The sequence below is a fragment of the Myotis myotis genome, unplaced genomic scaffold (genome assembly GCF_014108235.1).
Source record: "Myotis myotis isolate mMyoMyo1 unplaced genomic scaffold, mMyoMyo1.p scaffold_m19_p_2, whole genome shotgun sequence".
NCBI lineage: Eukaryota > Metazoa > Chordata > Mammalia > Chiroptera > Vespertilionidae > Myotis > Myotis myotis.
The window spans coordinates 41106670-41127719 of NW_023416324.1; the positions used below are offsets into that span (position 1 = coordinate 41106670).

General features: G+C 38.4%; 1 protein-coding gene across 3 annotated transcripts in view; it reads left to right on the forward strand.

Annotated features, from left to right (window-relative positions):
* Positions 1–8400: 8400 nt before the first annotated feature.
* Positions 8401–21050, forward strand: part of HOOK1 (hook microtubule tethering protein 1) — a 62510-nt gene continuing 49860 nt past the window's right edge. For 2 of the 3 annotated variants that reach the window (XM_036347969.1, XM_036347968.1), the window contains exons 1-3: positions 8401–8621; positions 12943–13028; positions 18283–18355. In XM_036347969.1, coding sequence (XP_036203862.1) covers positions 8559–8621; positions 12943–13028; positions 18283–18355 — 222 coding nt within the window. In that variant the 5' untranslated portion in view covers positions 8401–8558. The remainder of the gene's footprint in view (positions 8622–12942; positions 13029–18282; positions 18356–21050) is intronic. The other variant, XM_036347967.1, reaches the window with a different exon arrangement.

Here is a 21050-nt window from a genome sequence, read left to right on the forward strand (position 1 = left end):
TCTCTCTCTCTCTCTCTCTCTCTCTCTCTCTCACACACACACACACACACACAGGCTGGGGAATGGACCTAGATTAGAGTAGACCAAAGCTACATGGCAATAACCATAATGCATAATCCTTGATTATTTGCTTTTGGGCCCCCAAAGAAAAGAGAAAAATAATTGGAGATAATTATGTAAATATAAAGAGGGATCATATATTAAATAATAATATTGTATCAATGTTAGATTTCCCAAGTGTGATAATTATATATGGTTATGTAAGTGAATATCCTTATATACTGAGTGGCCAGATTATTATGACCACCTGATGTTTGTAGGCAAATTAGTTCTAATTTTGCACTGAAGTTGCTAGAGAGCCAGACCATTATAAAGAGGGAAGCAGGTTGTTTACCATGACAGTAGAAGTGATTTTTTTTCTGAAGATATGGGTAAACAACACGATTTAACAGCCTTTGAATGTGGGATATATTTACATATTTATATATATATATATATATATATATATATATATATATATAGAGAGAGAGAGAGAGAGAGAGAGAGAGAGAGAGAGACCAGATTATGACGACCACCCCATCAATACTTTGTTGGGCCATCTTTTGCCTTCAATACTGCGGCGATTCTTCTTGGCATTGACTCCACGAGATGTTGAAAGGTGATGCGAGGAATCTGACACCATGCCTGATGAATAGCACTGTCCTGTTCTGTGAGATTTGATGGTTGTGGAACCAGCTGCCTGATGGCTCTTTTAACTTCGTCCCACAAATGCTCAATTGGATTGAGATCTGGTGATTCTGGGGGCCACCTAAGCAAGGTAAAGTCTCCCTCATGTTCTTGGAACCACTCCTGCACAATACAAGCACCGTGGCATGGCGCATTGTCTTGTTGGAAGAAGCCATCTCCATTGGGATACGCCATCAACATGATAGGATGAACTTGATCAGCAATGATACTTAGGTACGTTGTGCTATTCAGATGTTCCACATGAATTAAAGGGCCCAAATCATTCCAGAAAAACATGCCCCAACCCATAACACTACCCCTACCAGCTTGAAGGGTTGTACTCATGCATGTGGGGTGCATGCTTTCATGCTGTTTCTGCCAAATTCTCACTCTGCCATCTGCATGATGCAACTGGAAACGTGATTCATCAGACCACATGACTTTTTTCCAATGCTCCACTGTGCAATCCTTGTGTTCCTGTGCAAATTGGAGACGTTTTATCTTGGTAACTGCAGACAGCAAAGGTGTTTGAACAGGCCTTAGGCTTCCATATCCCATCCAATGCAGTGTATGGCTAATTTGCCTACAAACGTCAGGTGGTCATAATAATCTGGCCACTCAGTGTACATCTTGCTCACTCTCTATACTTTAGATATGTAACTTTTTAAGGTAATAGTTGCTCCATAACTCATTCTCTTTCTCTCTCTCTCTCTCTCTTTCCTCATATATTTGTATATCCTTAGGCAAACATTAATGTATTTTCAGTTGATATACATGCAGAGGTTTTAGAATAGCATATAGTTTTCTCAAACTATCCTATATAATAAAAGCCAGAAGGCGTCATGTGCGACTTCATCACAAAATGGCCACCAAAAGATGGCTGCCCTCACGTTATCATAAGATGGCATCACAAGATCGCTGCCACAAGATGGCTGGCAGGGGAGGGCAGTTGTGGGCGATCAGGCCAGCAGGAGAGGGAAGTTGGGGGCAACTAGGCCAGCAGGGGGAGGGCAGTTGGGGGAAACCAGGCCTGCAGGAGAGGACAGTTGGGGGTGACCAGGCCAACAGGGGAAGGCAGTTGGAGGCCATCAGGCCAGTAGGGGAGCGGTTAGGGGCAATCAGGCAGGCAGGAAGGCAAGCGGTTAGGAGCCAGCAGTCTCGGCTTGTGAGAGGGATGTCCTAAACTGGCAGTACGACATCCCCCGAGGGGTCCCAGATTGGAGAGGGTGCAGGCAAGGCTGAGGGACACCCTCTCGTGCATGAACTTCGTGCACCGGGCCTCTAGTAATAAATAATAAGCAGCAGGATTCTTAACACAGAGGTCCCTGTCTGCTTTAGAAATCCTGCTCTTATTTCAGTGACTCCTGTTTTGTGGAGATAATATTATCCACTTTCCGTTTATACAGAAAATTAAAGAACTTCTTGTTTCCAAATACTAATTTTCAATACCTTTGCAAACAACAGGAAGTACCTTGGGTATTTATAGTGTAAAGTTAGATTGTGCTTGCTTTTTAGAGACAAATATCTGTGGATTAAATGATTCGCCACTATGTGTCAGTGTTTGGTATTTATTTTTAAAATCTGCTTACATGGATTAGAGGAATTTTGTACATAAACTAGGTCACCAGCTGAAAGAGAAGCATGGATCATCTCTTCTAATAGAGTGTAAAATGATGACATCTTATGATTCACTTCAGGGGTCCTGCCCGTGGGCAGTAAAAGGCCCCCAAATCATTTGGTCTTGCCATGCCAAGGCATCAGGGGTGAGTTAATTAAATGTTTGACCAAATATAGTAGGGTAAATTTTTAGGTTGATAATTTTGTATGGCCCTTGATGTTATAAATATCCAAATGGCCCTTGGCAGAAAACAGGTTCTCCACCCCTGTTAGGTAAACTGATATATAAAGTACAGGATTGATATGTTTAAATGATACTTTAGATTGGTTATATTATCAGTACATTTTACTAAATGTCTATTCTTGTTACCTGTTATTTTTAAATTTTTATAAATGTAGTACATATACTTGAGAATTAATTTCTCATCTGAGTTACTTAGAACAAAGATAAAATAATGATGGCTAATTTTATTTAACTTAGAGCTTTGGGGTGAGTTTAAATATGTTTAATAAGTGAAATGGTTTTATTTATTTCACTCAATAAATGGCAAACTAAACATTCTTTCCCATCAGTTTAAAATACAATAAATATTATTACCCTGCAGTTCTTTACTTCCTCCCTCCTATTTCCTTCCCTTCCTTTATCCCTTCTCCCTTCCTTCTGTCTTGAAAACATCTGTAGGACTTCTGTTTGAGGGATGATGGAAGGTATAACTGCATTAAAGCAATGCTGAAAGGATCCTATGTGTGAGAGCCCAACAAGTTGCTTCACTTTTCTGGTGAGGTCTGTTTGTGGCTGATATGGTGTCTCTGCTAGCATGGCTGCTCTGTCTGAATATCTAGACAGGTGCCTGTTCAGGCCAGACTTTTCCTCTAGTTACTGTCTACCCTCAGCCATCCAGGGTACCTAGATATCAGTAAGGAAAACCTTAGACTTCTCCATTTCTTTATTCCATCACTTGTATGTGCAAGGCATGGAGTTCCTCTTCACAAGTCAAACCTACCAGAGTTCTGTTTAAAGTACCTAAGCAAGGTACTCTCTTATCATTTCTTCATCTATTTATGCTCACTTCAGACTTAAAATCTCATCCTGATCTTGTTTTTCTCTCTCTTAAAATAAGTATTTTTTTTATTTTTGTGAAGGTATTTGTCCATTTTGGTGAAGCTGGAAAATAAAAAAATTAATAATAATCACCATGAATAACCACTATTAATATTTTAACATTTTTTTCAGGTCGTGTTTTAAATCAGCACACACACACACACACACACACACACACACACACACACACACACACACACACACAGTGTATATAATAGCTAAAATGTATTGAGCAACTATTATGTGCTAAGATTTCTATTTAACATTTTATCTCCACAGCAATCCTATGAAAAGATGTGGATAGAGTTGTTTTTGTCTGCAGGCATCCATCTCCCCACCCTCCATCTACATGGGTCAACTGCCCTGTGATTTCACCTCCTGGTGGGGAGGCCAGTTTAGGTGCTCTATCCCCCTTTGGCAAAGAGTTTATCTCATGATAAACCAATAAGATGCTTTCCCTGGAACTTGAATCTTGGGTAGAACATCACAGAAAGCTTTAGCAACCATCTTATTCTATTCACCCAGGTAGTGTTGTTCTGACAAGACTTCCTTTAGTTTTGCTACTAAGTCTGAGGAGCTGCTCTGGGACCAGCCCTTTCTCATGATGGGTTCCTTAGATTTTCCTCTGAATCTATGATCTTTCCCATATTCTTACAATAACATTGTTGTTGTCATCTATAATAATAAAAGCATAATATGCTAATTAGACCAGACATCCTTCCGGAGGTCCTTCCTTCCAGACAAAGCCGCAGCAGGCGGGGCCAAGGCAGAGGCAGCAGGGGTCCCCAGCCTAGGCTGCGGCAGGCAGGAGCCAGAGCCAAGGCTCTTGCATGAATTTTGTGCATCGGTTCTCTAGTTTTTAAATAAAGTTACCTGATTTGATTTATTCCACACACTACCAAAAAATCCCTAAACAATATAAAAACACACAGAATATACAAGCATTGTTCTAGTTTACAGAGACTGAAACTGAAGCTTAATGGCATTAAGCTGATACCCCTTTTTACTTGCCAGGATCACCCAGGCAAATAAGAAGGGGTATCAAGTCTCTGTAATACTAAAGTTTGTGCTTAATTTTAACCACTCTCTTCTCAACCTTTGTGTATATATAACTCAGACGTATGTGTATCTTTTTTGAATTAATATATTCGTATTAATTTTAGAGAGGGTGATGGAGAGGTATAAACATCAATAATGAGAGAGAATTACTGATAAGTTGCCTCCTGCACACCCCCTACTGGGGATTGAACCTGCAACCCAGGCATGTGCCCTGACTGGGAATTGAACCTTGACCTCCAGGTTCACAGGTGGAAGCTCAACCACTGAGCAACATCAGCCAGGCAGTGTGTGTGTGTGTGTGTGTGTGTGTGTGCGTGTGTGTGTGTGTGTGTTTATATGTATTCTTCAACAGTTAAAATTGGAACATATCCACAATTTCAAGCATTTTTCAGCCTTTAGTTTTTTGTCTGATAATAAAATTACTTTAGAAAATGACAAGATTACTGTAAAGTACAAAGATGGTAAAACCCATTATTCCAACACCTAGCTATCATTATACGACTATTAACATTTCTGTTTATTTCCTTTAGTCTGTCTCTTTCTCTCTTGCTGTGTGTATATATACACACACATGCATAACAAATATAAATATATATGCGTATATATATATACATATATATATGGGCAAAAGTAGGTTTATAGTTGTTCATATGGGAAAATATATAATACAAGAACAAACAATAATATAAGAATAAACTGTTTCGTGTACTCACAACTATAAACCTACTTTTGCATATATATATAGAGAGAGAGAGAGAGAGAGATCCATACTGTATGTACAGATTTGTATCATTCCATTTTTTCTTTGAACATTATATTGTAAGCATTTTCCTGAGTAATTAAACTTCTTTCAAAATATTTTAATAGCTACATTATATTTCAATGTATGGATATATCATAATGTACTTAATCACTCTTTCATACATTCAATGGTTATTTCTTTTTTTGCTTTAATAAATAGCACTGCAATCAACAAATTTGTAGGCATCTGCTTATTTTCTTAGAATAGATTCTGAAAGGGAAATTATTGGCTTAAAAGCCTTGAACATTATAAAGACTCTTGATATATATTGTCACAATTTTTTCAGAGAAAGCGTGCCAATTTACAATCCTACAATGAATGTTTAAAAGTTAGTTTCATTCAAGTTTCCAAATTTGAATGAAAACTTTTAGAAATGAATGCTAATAGTTTGAAAATGATAGCCTACATTGTATTAGGCATTCCTTTTAATGTCTTTTTTTCTGATTATAAAGTAATATAAACTACTTGCAGAAAGATTGACAAGTATAAAAGATTACAGAAAATAATGGTATAACCATCCATATATAAAAATGACATAGTAGTATGACAAGCATGTGTCTTTTGTGCACATATTAAATACATAATATTTATAATGTTGAAATCTTGACTCATAATTTCATGCCTAAATTTTTAATTTACTATTATATATATCATGAATATTTTATGAATATCAAATATTATCCAAACCATTATTTTTATTAATTGCTAAATAGTCTATCTTATAAACTTTCAATAATGTAGTTAACCTTTCTTGCTTATTGGACATGTAGTGATCAATATATACAGAATATCAACACATATCATTGTTCAATAATGTTTGCATTTTTGATGATTTCAATAGATTTTATGATAGGAAGTGGAATTATGGAACCATGGGTTTAAATAGTATGTATATTTTAAAGCTTCTTGATATTGATAAAAATTAGGAAAATTTCTCTAAAATGCTTGTTCCAGCTGTGTATGAAAGTGCACTTCACTCTTCTTGGCATTATTTTTCCTATTTCAATGGTTCATATTTTACATTTATCTAACTTTTCTATATTTGTTTGAATGTATTTATTCTTTGAATTCACTGATCATGTCCTTGGCATATTTTCCCATTAGATTCAGGATCATGAAGAGCTTTGAGCACCCTTCCCTGAGAAACTATTTTCTGGACGGAGCCCAGGATAACTCAATTACTCCCAGAAGTTCAATCACCTGTAGCTCTTAGTGATAAGTGTTCCCATATACTTCTCAGCATATAATTGTAGTAACGCATGTTTGCAAAGGAGTCTTAATTCATAAAACTCTTCCACATCCATTACATTTTTGCTCACCTGTGAGGTAGGTAGGGTAGGCTAGTGTAATTAGGATTATTTTGGGAATGTGAGATTGGGTTCTAGAAAAAGACAGCTGTCAACAGCCAGTGGGGAGTAAAGCCAAGACTCAGACCACCAGGTCTTCAGTTCCTACATCCTTTACTTTTCATTGTCTTATTGCCAATGTTGCTAGGGACCAGAGATAAAATGACTCCACACAGGGTAAGAAAGTTCTAGAATAATGTTAAGGGACTTGATAGCAAATGCATGCTATCAAGAATGAGACTTGATTTTCATGTAGGGGCTTTTAATTGCAGTCATCCATCCGATTTAAACTTTCAATGTCTAAATATAAAGATGCAGTGGTATAAATGAGCCAGCTGCATTTTTAGAGTATGATTTGCTGAATTTATGAATGAGTGAAGTGATGGAAATCAACAGCATGAGTAAGAATATTCTAGCGACTAGATTAGAATCTAGCGTCTAGCGGCCCATTCCAATAGCCTAAGACAGTGGTCGGCAAACCGCGGCTCACGAGCCACATGCGGCTCTTTGGCCCCTTGTGTGTGGCTCTTCAACAAAATACCACATGCGGGCTGCAGGTACAGTGCGATTGAAACTTCCTGGCCCATGCACAGAAGTCGGAAAGGAGAAAGACTAAGTATACAAGACAGTGTGGATGGGGGAGCCGAAGGGGTCGACCTCAGCGAACGTACCTCAATCAGATTGAGGATGTTTTTAGCAAAGGCCAGCTTAGGAGTACCCTAATTAAGTTAATAACAATGTACCTACCTATATAGTTTAAGTTTAAAAAATTTGGCTCTCAAAAGAAATTTCAGTCGTTGTACTGTTGTTATTTGGCTCTGTTGACTAATGAGTTTGCCGACCACCGGCCTAAACCATACATCAGTACTTCAGGGGGTTCCAATTTGCACCACCCCTCCGCCAAGAGCATTCTCAGAACACAGGTTTCCAGACCACCACAGGAAAATAGGACGGGCTGCACATTGATATCTTCCATGTTTTTTGAAAACAATCACTTCATTTTCCTACCTCAAAAGGTCCTTTCTGCCCCCATTTGAAATCAAACTGCACGTGGTTTGTGACCTTTTGAGGGCTTTTCTGACTTAAGCAGCTTTATGGTGTATTTCCCCCCATGGGAAACACATGTCGGTGCCACCTCTTCTAATTAAAATATCCTTTTCCAATGAACGCCTGGAGAAAAATCAGCTCTCCCTATCTCGACCTGGTTTTCTTCATGGGTAGGATCTAATTCTGAAGACATAATGGAAGCTGAGGGTGGGTCTCCACAGGTGAACCCAGGGGCGCTGCCCTACCACGAGGAAGGAAGCGGAAAGATGACCGAAACTGCACCAACAAACGCCGCCGCCTCTGCTTCTCTACGGCCCCGCCGCGCACGCGCGCTCCACCCCACCTCCCCGGCACCTGCCAGGTCACAAACCCCTTCCCACCCGCGCGCGTGTCCGCAGCGGAGGCGCAGTCTTGTCTCACGCTGATTGGCCAGAACCAAGGGAGCGCGTCCCTCCAGAGCAACCTACTGGCGCTCTGCCCGCCCCCTCCCGCCCCCCTCGGGCTCCCACCTTCTTCGTGACTGGCGCGCGCCCAGGTCACTCAGCGCGGCGGGGAGAGGTGTGCGAGGGGAAGGAGGGGCGGGCGGAGGGAGGGAGAGGTGGGGAGGGAGCGATGGGTGGAGGGAGGCGGGGCTCAGGTGCGGCGCCCCGCGGCCGGGGCCAGACAGGGGAGGGGGCGGGGCCAGGGGGCGAGGAGGGGGTGACGCCGCGACGTCGGCAGCGCCAGCTTCGCGCGTGAGCGGCGCGGGCGTCGGGCCTGGCTACCGAGCTTTCCTGGCGGGCGGGCAGGCAGGTCGTCGACGCCGGCTCCGGCAGGAGTGCGCCGAGGTGTCGGGTCAGCGGCGGGATCACCTGCGGCCATGGAGGAGACGCAGCCGCTTCCGCAGGCCGAGCTACAGCTGTGCGACAGCCTCATCATCTGGGTGAGTACGAGGGGGCCACGGGGGTTCGAGGGGTCGCGGCGAGTTGGCCCGCGGGAGGGGGGGGGTTCCCCGTTTTCCCTGGGGAGCCAGTCAGGCCACCTGCACCGAGGACTCGGCGCGGCGCCCTCCGCACCTCCTGGCGCCCTTGACCGCGAGAGTGCCACCTGCGGGCCGCGGGTCAGGTGTGTGTATGTGTGTGTGTGTGTACGTATGTGTACGTGTATACACATTTATACGTTTGTACGTGGGGGCGGGGGAGGGGACGGCAACTCGGGGGGGCGGGACGGAGGAGGCCGGTCTTAACCCCCCAATCCTGCTCCTCCCTCACTGCTGTGGCGCCCAGCCCCTCTGCTCTTCCCTGGCCCGCTTCCTCCTGCCCCGCCACCAGGTGTTGGACTCCTGGGTCACAGCCCCGCTCACTTTCCATCTGCTCACCTTCCATCTGCTGTGCGGCCTTCTCACAGGGACCTTTGTGCCACTTGGGAGTCAGGCCCCCTTCGGAAACCTCCCTTCCATCCCAGCCCCCTTGCTCCGCGTGGACAGGGGGCCAGAGGTGGTTTTAGTTCCTGGATTAGTGCTACTCCGTGCCACCTGGGCATCCGATTTTGAAGAACCCACTTAGATGTTTACGCCTATTTCTTATGAGAAGAAAAAGATGTTGGGGCTCCTATTCCCTGGTTCTCGCTGTCCCCCCTCCCCCCATCCCACCCCTCCAACCATTTTCCTGAAAGGAAGAGTCTTGGCATTTTTATTTGTACTTGAGCCATGCTTAGTGTTTCTGTTCATTTGTGTTGGGTTTGGACAGGCAGGAGCCGCCCCCATTTATTCCCTTCCTCAAAATGATGTCTTACCTTTTGGAGGTGCTCAGCTGTCAGAAAGCTGGCAGTGATGTGGTTTCTTAAGTCGGAATTGGGTGATCCACAAGATGTTGTTATTGATGCCCATGCCCAAACCAGTTGTTGAGTTTTGTGTAAGGTACTGTGTACAAAATGGAATGTAAGCGGACTGGATCGGGAAGCGGCAATTGGTTGATGACATTCCCAAGCGATCTCCTAATGCACATAATTTAAAAGAATGAGACATCAGGGAAGGTTTCTGGCGCTTTGTGAAGTGTATTGGAAATTACCATAATTTAAGGCAACTGGAGCACTTTAGAGATAATTAGCTTGCTTTTAAGTGGAATGCAAGTATCCAGGGCTTCTGAGTTAAAGCAATTAGCTAACTAACTGTTCATGTGTATTTTCACTTACAGTAAGTATTGGGGTTTGGGTACTGTATTTAAGACTGTCATAGACAGGGCAACCTTACTTCTAATGATGTGTTTTGTTAAAACAAGTGGCTAATTAAAGAGTGTATCCTAATCTGTTGCACTGTTGCGCTAAACATCAACTAGCGTAGTAAATGCAGTCTTTATGATGCCATTGACTTAAATATGAAGTGGTGAAGTGTAGGGTTTTCTTGAATTGTATTGCAATATTTTTAAGTATTAAGCGACTATGTCCATTCTTTTAACCAGTATTTATTGAGTCCCTACTTTGTATAAGGCATTGAGGAAGACCAATATCAAGAAAAATGAAAGAACTTTCTATTTTGATTGGAGTGGTTGGCAGAGCTGTGTGTTTTTACAATGGAAGGCAACATTTCTTAAAAACTGTACAAACATTATAAACCAAGTGATGAGGAATCATAGATGGAAGAATGTAATTGGTTGTTTGCTTCTCCCGTCTCAGGCTGCTGAAACACTGTGGAGAAAATGGAATTACTGTGCAGACTGTTACCTCTACAAATGCCGCTACAGCCAAATCTACTTGTACCCATAACACTGCCCAGCTTTATGATTAAGAATAGCCACACATTTCTCTTTGAAAACCTTTATCAGTACCCTATTTGAGCCCCCAACATTTCTCCCCCTCAGGAATATGACCTCCTCATCTTTGGCTCTGGCTCTGCATTCCATCCTTCTAAAACTTTGCTCTTTCTTATCCCCTTTCTGGATTTTTTTACTTCTTCCTCTCTCCATGGGCTCCTTCTTCTCCACATGAAAACTTGCTCCAATCTTCTCTATCTCAACAGGAGAGAACGAAGAGCCACCACTTCCTGTATTGCCCCTTCCCTTTATGGTCACATTTCTTGAGTTTTATAAACTTCTTGAACTTTCATCGATGCCTCAACGCACTGTCCTTAAGTTTGTTTTCTCTAAGGCCTCCACTTCCTTACTCAATTTCATCAACCATTTTGTGCATACTACAATACTCTCTTCCATTTTCTAAAACATACTAAAGATGTCTCTCTCTTCATCACCCAGAGCAGTGTTTCCACAGAACTGATGTGCATAAGAATCACTTGGGGATTTTCTGATTTTATATGTCTGGAGCTTGTGATATCTATTGTTCTTAGACCCCACACATCCAGAAACCTTGAGTCATAGCGAATGTCCTAACAGCTATTGAGTTTATACCATGTGCCAGGCACTAATCTAAGTACAGTGTTTACCAGTTCATTTAATTCTCACAACCATCTTGTGAAGTAGAAGCTGTTCTTACTGTTTTCATTATATCGATGACACCATTAAGGATAAGGCCGAACTTTTTGTCATGGCTCTTCAGAGGCCTGACCCATGACTGTCCTCACCCCTTCCCCGTCCCTCTTTGCACTAGAATTCCAGTAATTCTGAAATGCATGTTGCCTGAAAATACCATCTCTTTTCCTATACTTGTGCTTTTATTATGTCCCTATTTCCTGAAGTTTTCCTTCCCCTGACCCTTTCTTTACTCAAGACTTTCCATCTAGGAACCATCTCTAAATAGTCTTTCTTAAATACAAGACCTAATTAGAGTAGTTGACTGGTATATTTCAGAACACTTTGTGCATACTACAATCACTGGACTACAGATCACATTTGCTAGAAATGATTTTTGTGTTTTTTTCCTCTCCGTATCTCTTGATTGAGGCTACTTTAGGGTAGAAAACTGATAATTTTCCGTGGTAAATCTGTCCTGTACTACAGTGTCCCACATAGGGTAGAAGCTCAGTAAAGTATCTTTGTGTACTTTGAAAGTAACTGTGGCTAGAGTTAGTCTATGTCATTCTTCCATGTTGCATTAGGATAAGGGAGACAGATTTATAGAATCTCAAAATATACACAACCACTAAAGGTGAATTATGGTCAGAGAGAATTTTATTGGATTAATGTAAGTGGTAAACTAAAGGAGATGAATATATGTGAGAAAAAAGAATCATAGTATATTGAGTTAAAGATCATTATGGGTTGAGATTAGATTTCTAGAAAGTAGATGATCCATTTTTGCTCTGTTATAATTTGCTTTTTAAAAATCCTCACTGGAGGGCATGCTTATTGATTCTAGAGAGAGTGGATATGAGAGAGAGCGAGAGAGCGAGAGCGAGAGAGAGAGAGGAGGTGAGAAAGAACATTGATTGGTTGCCTTCCGTACGTGCCCCAACCTGGGGTTGAATCCACAAATTAGGTATATGTCCTGACCAGGAATTGAATCAGCAACGTGACAACCTTTTAGTATACTGGAAGACTCCCCAACCAACTGAGCCACACTGGCCAGGACTAATATGCTTTTTAAAAATTTTTCTATCTTGTGTTTGCTTTTTAGAAAATGATGCCACCATTTTAACTTCTCTTTTTAATATGTACATGAATGTTTAACAAATAGAGCTTTGAAAAGTTGCAGTATCTAAAGCCAAATTAGAAAGAACTTGACATGGTAGGTGGGCTTTGGTCTGTTCATGCCCTAAGGCTAATTTTGGATAGCAGGCGGAAGTCCTGCCTTATTTTAGAGCTCATCAATAACCTAAGTAGTAGTTTTAGACTTGACATCTCTAGCCTTTGTTTTCCTATCAAATGATATGACTGAAATTTTCACTTGCAAATGTTAGGTTATCTTGAAGTTCTTTTTCTGATGTTATTCTCCCCAAAATAGACAAAACACATACTATATGTAGGAGTTCCATGCTTGGCTTTCAGAAAGTCAGAAGTACTTCATACATGACATCAGTATATTTGACTTAGGTATATTTTTATGATTTATGAAATGTTAAGTATTCATTTTTATAAAAATATTACACAATCACAAAAACTTATTAGTATAGTTTTACTTGTTTGGCAGGGTCTTAATTTAAACAAAACAGGTCAATTAGCTATTTTTCTCTCTAATTTTCATATATATGTTTATATGTATATGTGTGTGTGTGTGTGTGTGTGTGTGTGTGTGTGTGTGTTTGAGGGGAGGTTGGTAATGCTACCTTGTAGGTGTAAAGAGGCAGTAAAGTCATTTGCTTTATGTCCTTTTAGCTGCAGACATTCAATACCCCTGCACCTTGTCAGGATGTAAAACAGCTGACTAATGGAGTTGCCATGGCACAAGTTCTTCATCAAATGTAAGTAGTGGTCCCGGTTCTTCCTGAAAGAATTGTAAACCCAATACCAAGGAAGAAAACTTAAACTGTATTTTAAAGGTTATTGAAACTTTATTCAGTGATGACACACATATGGTATCAAAGCATTCTTGCATCTACGGAACAAAAAGGTATATCACCTGATTAATCTTTGTTAATAAAGATATGTCTTAATTTTAAATGGGCAGTCAGGATTTCTATTCCAGAGATGTTAATTTTAAACTTGTTCTGATCACTTTCACAACCTATAGTAACTGAAAGGAACAGGTTAAATTAATGGTATAATTGCTTAAAATGTTTCCTTTGGTTATACTCTTGTCATTTGAAGTTATCAATGCAAACACAATACTGGATTTAGAAAAAATATTAACTTTTTAAACCTATATTTAAACTAAGAGTAAATGTATGAATCCACCAATAATGAAATGTTGTATAAATGAAATTTAAAGTTACAAATCCTAGGAAACCTAAGCTAATAAAGCAGTTCTCTTTGGGTTAGGCCCATTTTATTTACATACATAATATCAAAAGTTCTTAACCCCATTATTTCCTGATTTTTGCCAAACATTATATAAGAATTAGGGTTATGACATCTACAATATGAGGTATGCACTTAGTAGAAAAAACATGGGCAATTCTTTAGTCATAATTTATTAATTAATAGTCATTGATTTTGTATAAGCTTACTTTCATGATAATGTATCTTCAATGAGACCAGAATCCTATCTCTGCTATCTTATTTTATGGTCGGAGATTTTCTATTGAATAGTTGCTATTATTTTATAAAGGTTTGTTGTGATTGAAAACCCCCATAGATGGGTTAGCAAAAATTCTTTACCACTCTTAGAAAAACAACTTAAAACAATATAAAAATTCTCATTCCTTGGAATATTCAAAATGGTCTAATTTAAATAGACACATAGTTAACTCAAGATTAACATTTTAAGAGAAAAGCTTAACATGTTAACTTTTTTGGGAGGCTGTCATTCTGAAATATTTCTTATTCCCTTTTTTAAAGATGTTTCTTAAATGTTTTGTTTATTCATACCCTGATTGGTTTCAAGTGATTTAATTAGCCAGAACCAAGCATTCTGAATATGATTCTTTCTTGATAATTTGGGGATGTCATCATTATTTTTTTTTTGTCATAAGGATATACACCTGGCCTTTTTTTCATTGCAGTATATTGTAGGTATTGGTGTAGATACAGCTACATTGTGGTTGGTATGGATGTAAGGCTGATGTGTGTTCACTCACTCCAGCAGTGCTAGCCGAAGGTATCGTTTAAATATATCGTGGTGCTTTTAGTAACTTTATACCAAGCCACAATAGAAGAGACCCATTTTGACCATGATATGGTACAATGACTCTTTGATCTCTTATCCTCTAGAACTATATCTCATGTTTAACATAGGGTCAGCTTCCATATAATGAAATCTTAAAAATCAATGCCTAAACTATATAACTTAGACGTGGGAGTCATGGGGTTATTGCTAGGGTTCTATAGTTCCTTAATTATGTTTAGTTTGACTACATACTATGTATCTCTCTGTTTTAAATGTATGTAGGAAAACTGTAACCACAACGATATTAGTTTTCTGAGGTTGCCATAACAAAATACCATCAGTTTGACCTGACTCTAAAGCCAGTGCTCCGAGTCAGCTATAATCATTGAAATCTAGTATCTTGATCCCCTCCTGATAGATGACTAAATGAAAGGCTAGGTGTACATGTCCAAATTACAGATCACAACTTGATGTGTTGAGCACAGAAGGCCTTTTGATTATTCAAGCAGAGGAGTATCAGTTCATTGAAGCAATATAATTGTGATATATATAGTAATCAGTAGGCATTAATTACTACCTGAGTTGGTAAAATTATCAGAAGACAAATACCATAGGTGGAGTTAAAAATTATTGTGTACTGATTCTCACCTAGTTTTATTTGAAGACAGTTGGATCATATTTTGCTTTTTTAGTCTCATATCCCTTTCTTACATGGTGCTCCTTGATTTTCACAGAAGTTCTGGGAAATATGAGAAAAGGAGCTAACTGCTGGGGCCAAGAGTATAAAGGCATGTAGATGTGGCAGTGCAAAAAGTAAAAGGAGGATAAATGTCCAGAGAGTTCTGAGGTTAAATATCAAGTTTAATAATGCCAAAGATTGACTGTCATTTTAATTGTATGAGAAGAATGGACTTGTCTATAAGAAAGAAGCAGGAAATACTAGTTGTACTGGTTAATAATTCGGATTTTTTTCAATAGATGGAGTTACACATATGTTGATATATATGCAATTTGATATGTATTCTATTTTGTTGTATTGACAACAAGCTTCAAAACTTCATATGTCAAATTTTCTGAAGGTGTTAACATAGATATTTTTTACACTTAAAAATGTTGAATTTTGTGCCAAAAAAGAACATTTGCGGAAAGTTTTAATTCATTACTTTATTTTGAAGAAAAGTGCTGCTGAATACTTCGGGAAGCTTATGATGAACATGCTCCATCTCAAGATACTTGTGAATGCTGTTTTAAATGCTTTAAAAGTGACGATTTCGATGTGAAAGACAAAGAATATCCAGGTCAACCAAAAAAGTTTGAAGACCCACAATTACAAGCATTATTGGTTGAAGATGGGTGTCAAACTCAAAAACAACTTGCAGAAATATTAAACATTGCTCAGCAAACAATTCCCGATCGTTTGCAAGCAATGGAAAAGATTTTAAAAGGAAGAAAAATGGGTGCCATCTCAACTGAATGAAAGACAAGTAGAAAACCAAAAAGCCATCAGTAAAATGTTGCTTCAGCGGCACAAAAGAAAGTCTTTTTTGCATCGAATTGTGACTGGCGATGAAAAGTGTATTTATTTTGAGAATCCCAAATGCACAGACTCATGGGTTGATCCAGGTCAACCATCACATCAACTGCAAGGCCAAATCGCTTCGGAAAAAAACAATGCTCTGCGTTTGGTGGGATCAGGAAGGTGTGGTGTATTACGAGCTTCTAAAACCAGGTGAAACCTTAATGCTGATCGCTACTGACAACAAATAATCAATTTGAACCACGCTTTGATAGTGAAATGACCAAAATGTGCCAGAAGACATGGCAAATTAATTTTGCTTCATGATGACGCACCATCAGACACTTCAAAACCAGTTAAAGACACATTAAAAGATCTTGCCTGGGAAATGTTACCCACCCGCTGTATTCACCAGACCTTGTTCCTTCAGATTACCACTTATTCCCATTGATGGCACATGCACTTTCTGAGAGCACTTTAAAACAGGAAGAAGTGGAAAATTGGGTCCCTGAATGGTTTGCCTCAAAACAAGAAAAGTTCTATTGGGACGGTATCCACAAATTAGCTGAAAGATGGAGAGAATGTGTAGTTAGTGATGGACATTACTTTGAATAAAGCACTTTTGATGTTTCTCTTGAAATTATCGGGTTTTCTTTGATTATAATATCCGCATTATTAACCGATACACCTAGTATATATTTATGGACACGTCAGCAAGTATTTCTCAGGGACTGAATATTTGTGCCCTTTCAAAATTCATATGCTGAAGACTTAACTGTGTAAGGCTTCATTGTGTATCTGTATTGGAGATAGGACCTCTAAGGAAGTCATTAATGTTAATCAGATGGTAAGTGTGGGGGCCCTGATCTGCTAGGATTAGACTTCTTATAAAAAGAGAAATCTGAGAGGTCACTCCCTGCAAACATACAAAGAAGAGATCATGTGAGCACACATAGCAAGATGGCAGCTGCCTACAAGCCAAGAGAACAGACTTCAGAATGAAACCTACCTTGCCAACATCTTAATCCCTTCCACTCTAAAAATCAGGGAAAAAAATCCTCCTCAGGTGAGGATTAACAAAAAAGAAAACAGTTAAAATTCAAAATAAAAGAATTTAAAGTGGTGAAGCCATTTTTGGTTACTCCTGTCAGAAGTGAGATCTTCTGTATTAGAACATCTGAGGCAGACAGTTTCTGAAAAGCTAATCACTGTGTTCTAGTTTCAGCTTTGCATTTTAAATTCAAGATACTGCCATGAAAAATAATACTTTGATTTCTTTCCTCACTTTAGTTGCTTATCTGTAAAGTCAAGATTTTGATGGGACCTTTAAGACCTCTTCTAGCACTATATTCTGATTTTGTCATGTTGGCTTAACTCTTAAAGCATTTATCTCATTCTCCTTTGAGTATAGTTATTTTTGCTTTCTATTTTTCCCTTTAATAATTATTTCTCTAAGAGTCAGAATAGTAAATTATTTATCTTCAAATTAACCTTGCTCAATACCTTACTCAGAGCAAGTATCCAAATATTTGTTTTAAATGTAATATATTAATATAGTCCATTATTTATAGTTAAATGTCATTCTTCTAGACCAGTGGTTCTCAACCTTCCTAATGCTGCGACCCTTTAATACAGTTCCCCATGTTGTGGTGACCCCCAATTTCATTGTTACAAATTGAACATAATTAAAGCATAGTGATTCATCACAAAAACAATATGTAATTATATATGTGTTTTCCAATGGTCTTAGGCGACCCCTGTGAAAGGGTCTTTTGACCCCCAAAAGGGTTGCTACCCACAGGTTGAGAACCACTGTTCTAGACCTTATTTAATACATACATATTGATATAGCAGGGTTTTTTGGTGTGTTGACCTTCAATATCAATAGTACTTAGTTTAATACTAAATTTGTCCTTGTAGATTTCTCATTATACTCATTCTACTCAGTTACAGTGGAATTTATTTGGGGTTTTGCCAGATACTAATTTCACTTGGAACAAATTATTTAGTTTCTCTCATCCTCAGTTCTCTGAAGAGTAAGATTGAAAAAAAAATAGTTTGCCCAAATTAATGTGACATTTATATGAAATAATATGGAAAAACATTAAGCACAGTGCTTGAGACATAGTAGACATGAAAAATTAGTTTTCTCTTTTTTTTTTTCTCCTGTAGGATAGGGACTTTCACATCTTCCTACTTTCAGGTTACCTGTTGACATATTTAGTAAATGTTTCTTAAATTGAAGTTGTTAATCACTTAAGTAGTTTATTATGACAAATTCTAAAATAAGTCATTAGGAATAACAAAAAATTTAGAGGATCTTCTAAAAAATATGTACTATTCTTATTAAGGACAGGCTTTAAAATATGAAGTAACTTTTTCTGTTGACTAAATTTGGTATTTTACATGTTTAGCATTTGTATTTTTGTTTCAGTGATGCAGCTTGGTTCAATGAATCTTGGTTAAGCCGAATTAAGGAGGATATTGCTGACAACTGGAGGATAAAGGTATGCAGAATGAATTGAAGAACCCACTTGATCCAAGCATTGGTTCTAAAATTAGTACTAAGCTCAACTAAATTTTTTTTTTTAAATTAACTTAAGGTTGCACTTATTGTATGCAGTTTGAGCTTTGACACATGTATGTTTCCTATATAACTATCATCATAGTTAGAGATAGGAAATTTTTATTAATCAAAAATATGTGCTTATGCCCCTTCCCAATTAATTCTTATTCTTACCTTGGCCCCAGTTGGCCACAGATCTGCTTTCTGTCCCTAAAGGTTTCATTTCTAGAGTTCCATATGAGTGGAATCAAACATTTTGTACTCTTTGTCTCTAGCATTTTTTACTCAGTATAATGTTTTTGAGACTCATTCATGTTGACTGTATTAACAGTAGATTTGCTAAGTGTTATTTCGTTACATTACTATACCACATTCACTTATTGATGGATGTTTGAGTTGTTTTTTTTTTTCCCCTTTCTTTCCTGATATTGTAATTTATGTGTTTTGTATTTTTGTCTTGATAAGTCTGGTTTAATCAATCTTTTTGAATTTTATTGTTGTTTTTTCCAAACAACTAGCTTATGTTTTGTTTTATTGATTTTTCTCTTTAATCTTTTTTTAAATTTCCTTTCTTCCTCTTACATATTCACTTCTTTTTCTTGCTTCTTAAGGTGGAAGCTTATATCATCAGTTTTGGACCTTTGTCCCCCCCCCCCCCCCCCTTATGAAGCATTGCCTTAGCCACATCCCACACATTTTGACATACAGTGTGCTTATTTTCAGTCACTTCAAAATGTTTGGTAATTTTCCTTGTGATTTTTTCCTTTGATCTATGGGTTAATTAGAAGTAATATTTTAAATTCTAAAAAATTAGAATTTTTAAGTAACTTTAAAAAATTTTCTTAATTGCTAATTTAATTCCATTTTGATATTAAGAAATTCCTTTAAATTTACTGGACTGATTTTATAGCCTAATATCTGATCTGTCTTTGGCGAATATTCCATATATACTTGAAAATAATATGTATTCTGCAGTTCTACAATTTATGTCAAGTTTATTGATAATACTGTTTGTATCTTTTATATCTTTATTGATTTCTTATCTGATTATTTTATCAAGGTAGAAGGACTCCTTTAATTTCTACTGATGATTGTGGATTTGTCAGTTTTTCCTTTAAATTCTGTTAATTTCTAAATCTCATAATTTAATCTCTATTATTAGGTTTATATACATTAATTTTATGTCCTAAAATATGAATGAATATACTTATCATTATGAAATATCTTTCTTTTATCCCTTATAATATTCCTTGTTCTGAAGTCTAATTTGTCTGATACTAATGTAGCAGCTTCATTTTTATGATTATATTTTGCTTTAGTGTTTTTTTTTCTGTTCTTTTAATCTCTAAGTTTTTATATTAGAAGTGTTTCATGGAGACACCTAATTGTTGGGTCTTGCTTTTTTATCCAGTGAACAACTCTTTGGTTCTTTAATAAAACAACAACAAACTTTGCATTTCTTATATTCCTGTTTTGTTTTGTTTTATTTTTATTTTTAAATTTTATTGTTTAAAGTATTACAAATAGTAGTACATATGTCTCCTTATATCCCTGTTTTTATTGAAATCCTTGAACATTTTTAAACTAGCAGTTATAACATTATCTTCTAATTCTTTCATTTCTCATTTCTGGACCTATTTCATTGACTTGAGTTTTGTCCTCGTTATAGTACACATTTTCTTGCTTTTTCACATGTGTAGTAATTTTTTATTGGATGCTAGATAGTTTGAGCATTATTGTTTAGTGTTGAGGTTTTTTTTGTATTTTATAGTGTGTTGGACTTTGTTCTTGCAGGCAGTTAAGATACTTGTGAATCGGTTTGATCCTTTTTCTTAAAAAAATAATTCTTTATCGTTGAAAGAATTATATATGTCCCCCTTTTCCCCCCATTGACCCCCTCCAACCCGCTCCCGCCCCAGGCCTTCAGCACCCTATTGTCTGTGTCCATGAGTTATGCATATATGCATACATGGGCTTTGGTTGATTACCTCCCTGCCCCCCCCATCCCTCTGCCTTTCCTCTGAGATTCCACACTCTGTTCCATGCTTCAAGTCTCTGAATCCACTTGTTCATCAGTTTATTTTGTTCATTTGATTCCACGTATGAGTGTGATCATGTGATACTTGTCTTTCTCTGACTGACTTATTTCACTTAGCATGATACTCGCCAGGTCCCTCCTTGCTATCTCAAGGATAAGAGATTCTTCATTTTTACTGCTGCATAGTATTCCATGGTATAAATGTACCACAGCTTTTTTATCCACTCGTCTAATGATGGGCACTTGGGCTGTTTCCAGATCGTAGCTATTGTAAATTATGTTGCTATGAACATAGGGGTGCATACATTCTTTCTAATTGGTGCTTCAGGTTTCTGCCGGGGTCCAACCCCAGCGGGTCCAGGGGTCCCCAAAGGTGTGGACGGAGTTGGCGAAGAAGAGATGACATGGAGACGGCGTTCAGTTGATCAGCAGCCTAGCCAGGATCTCTAGCCAGGATCTCCAGCCAAGTTCTGGTCTGGATCTCCAGCGAAGTTCTGGTTAGGATCTCCAGCCAGGTTCTGTGTCCATCTTCTCTTGCTAGTTTCTCCAGCCAGGTTCTGTCCAGGTTCTCCAGCCAGGTTCAGTCACCAGGTTCTAG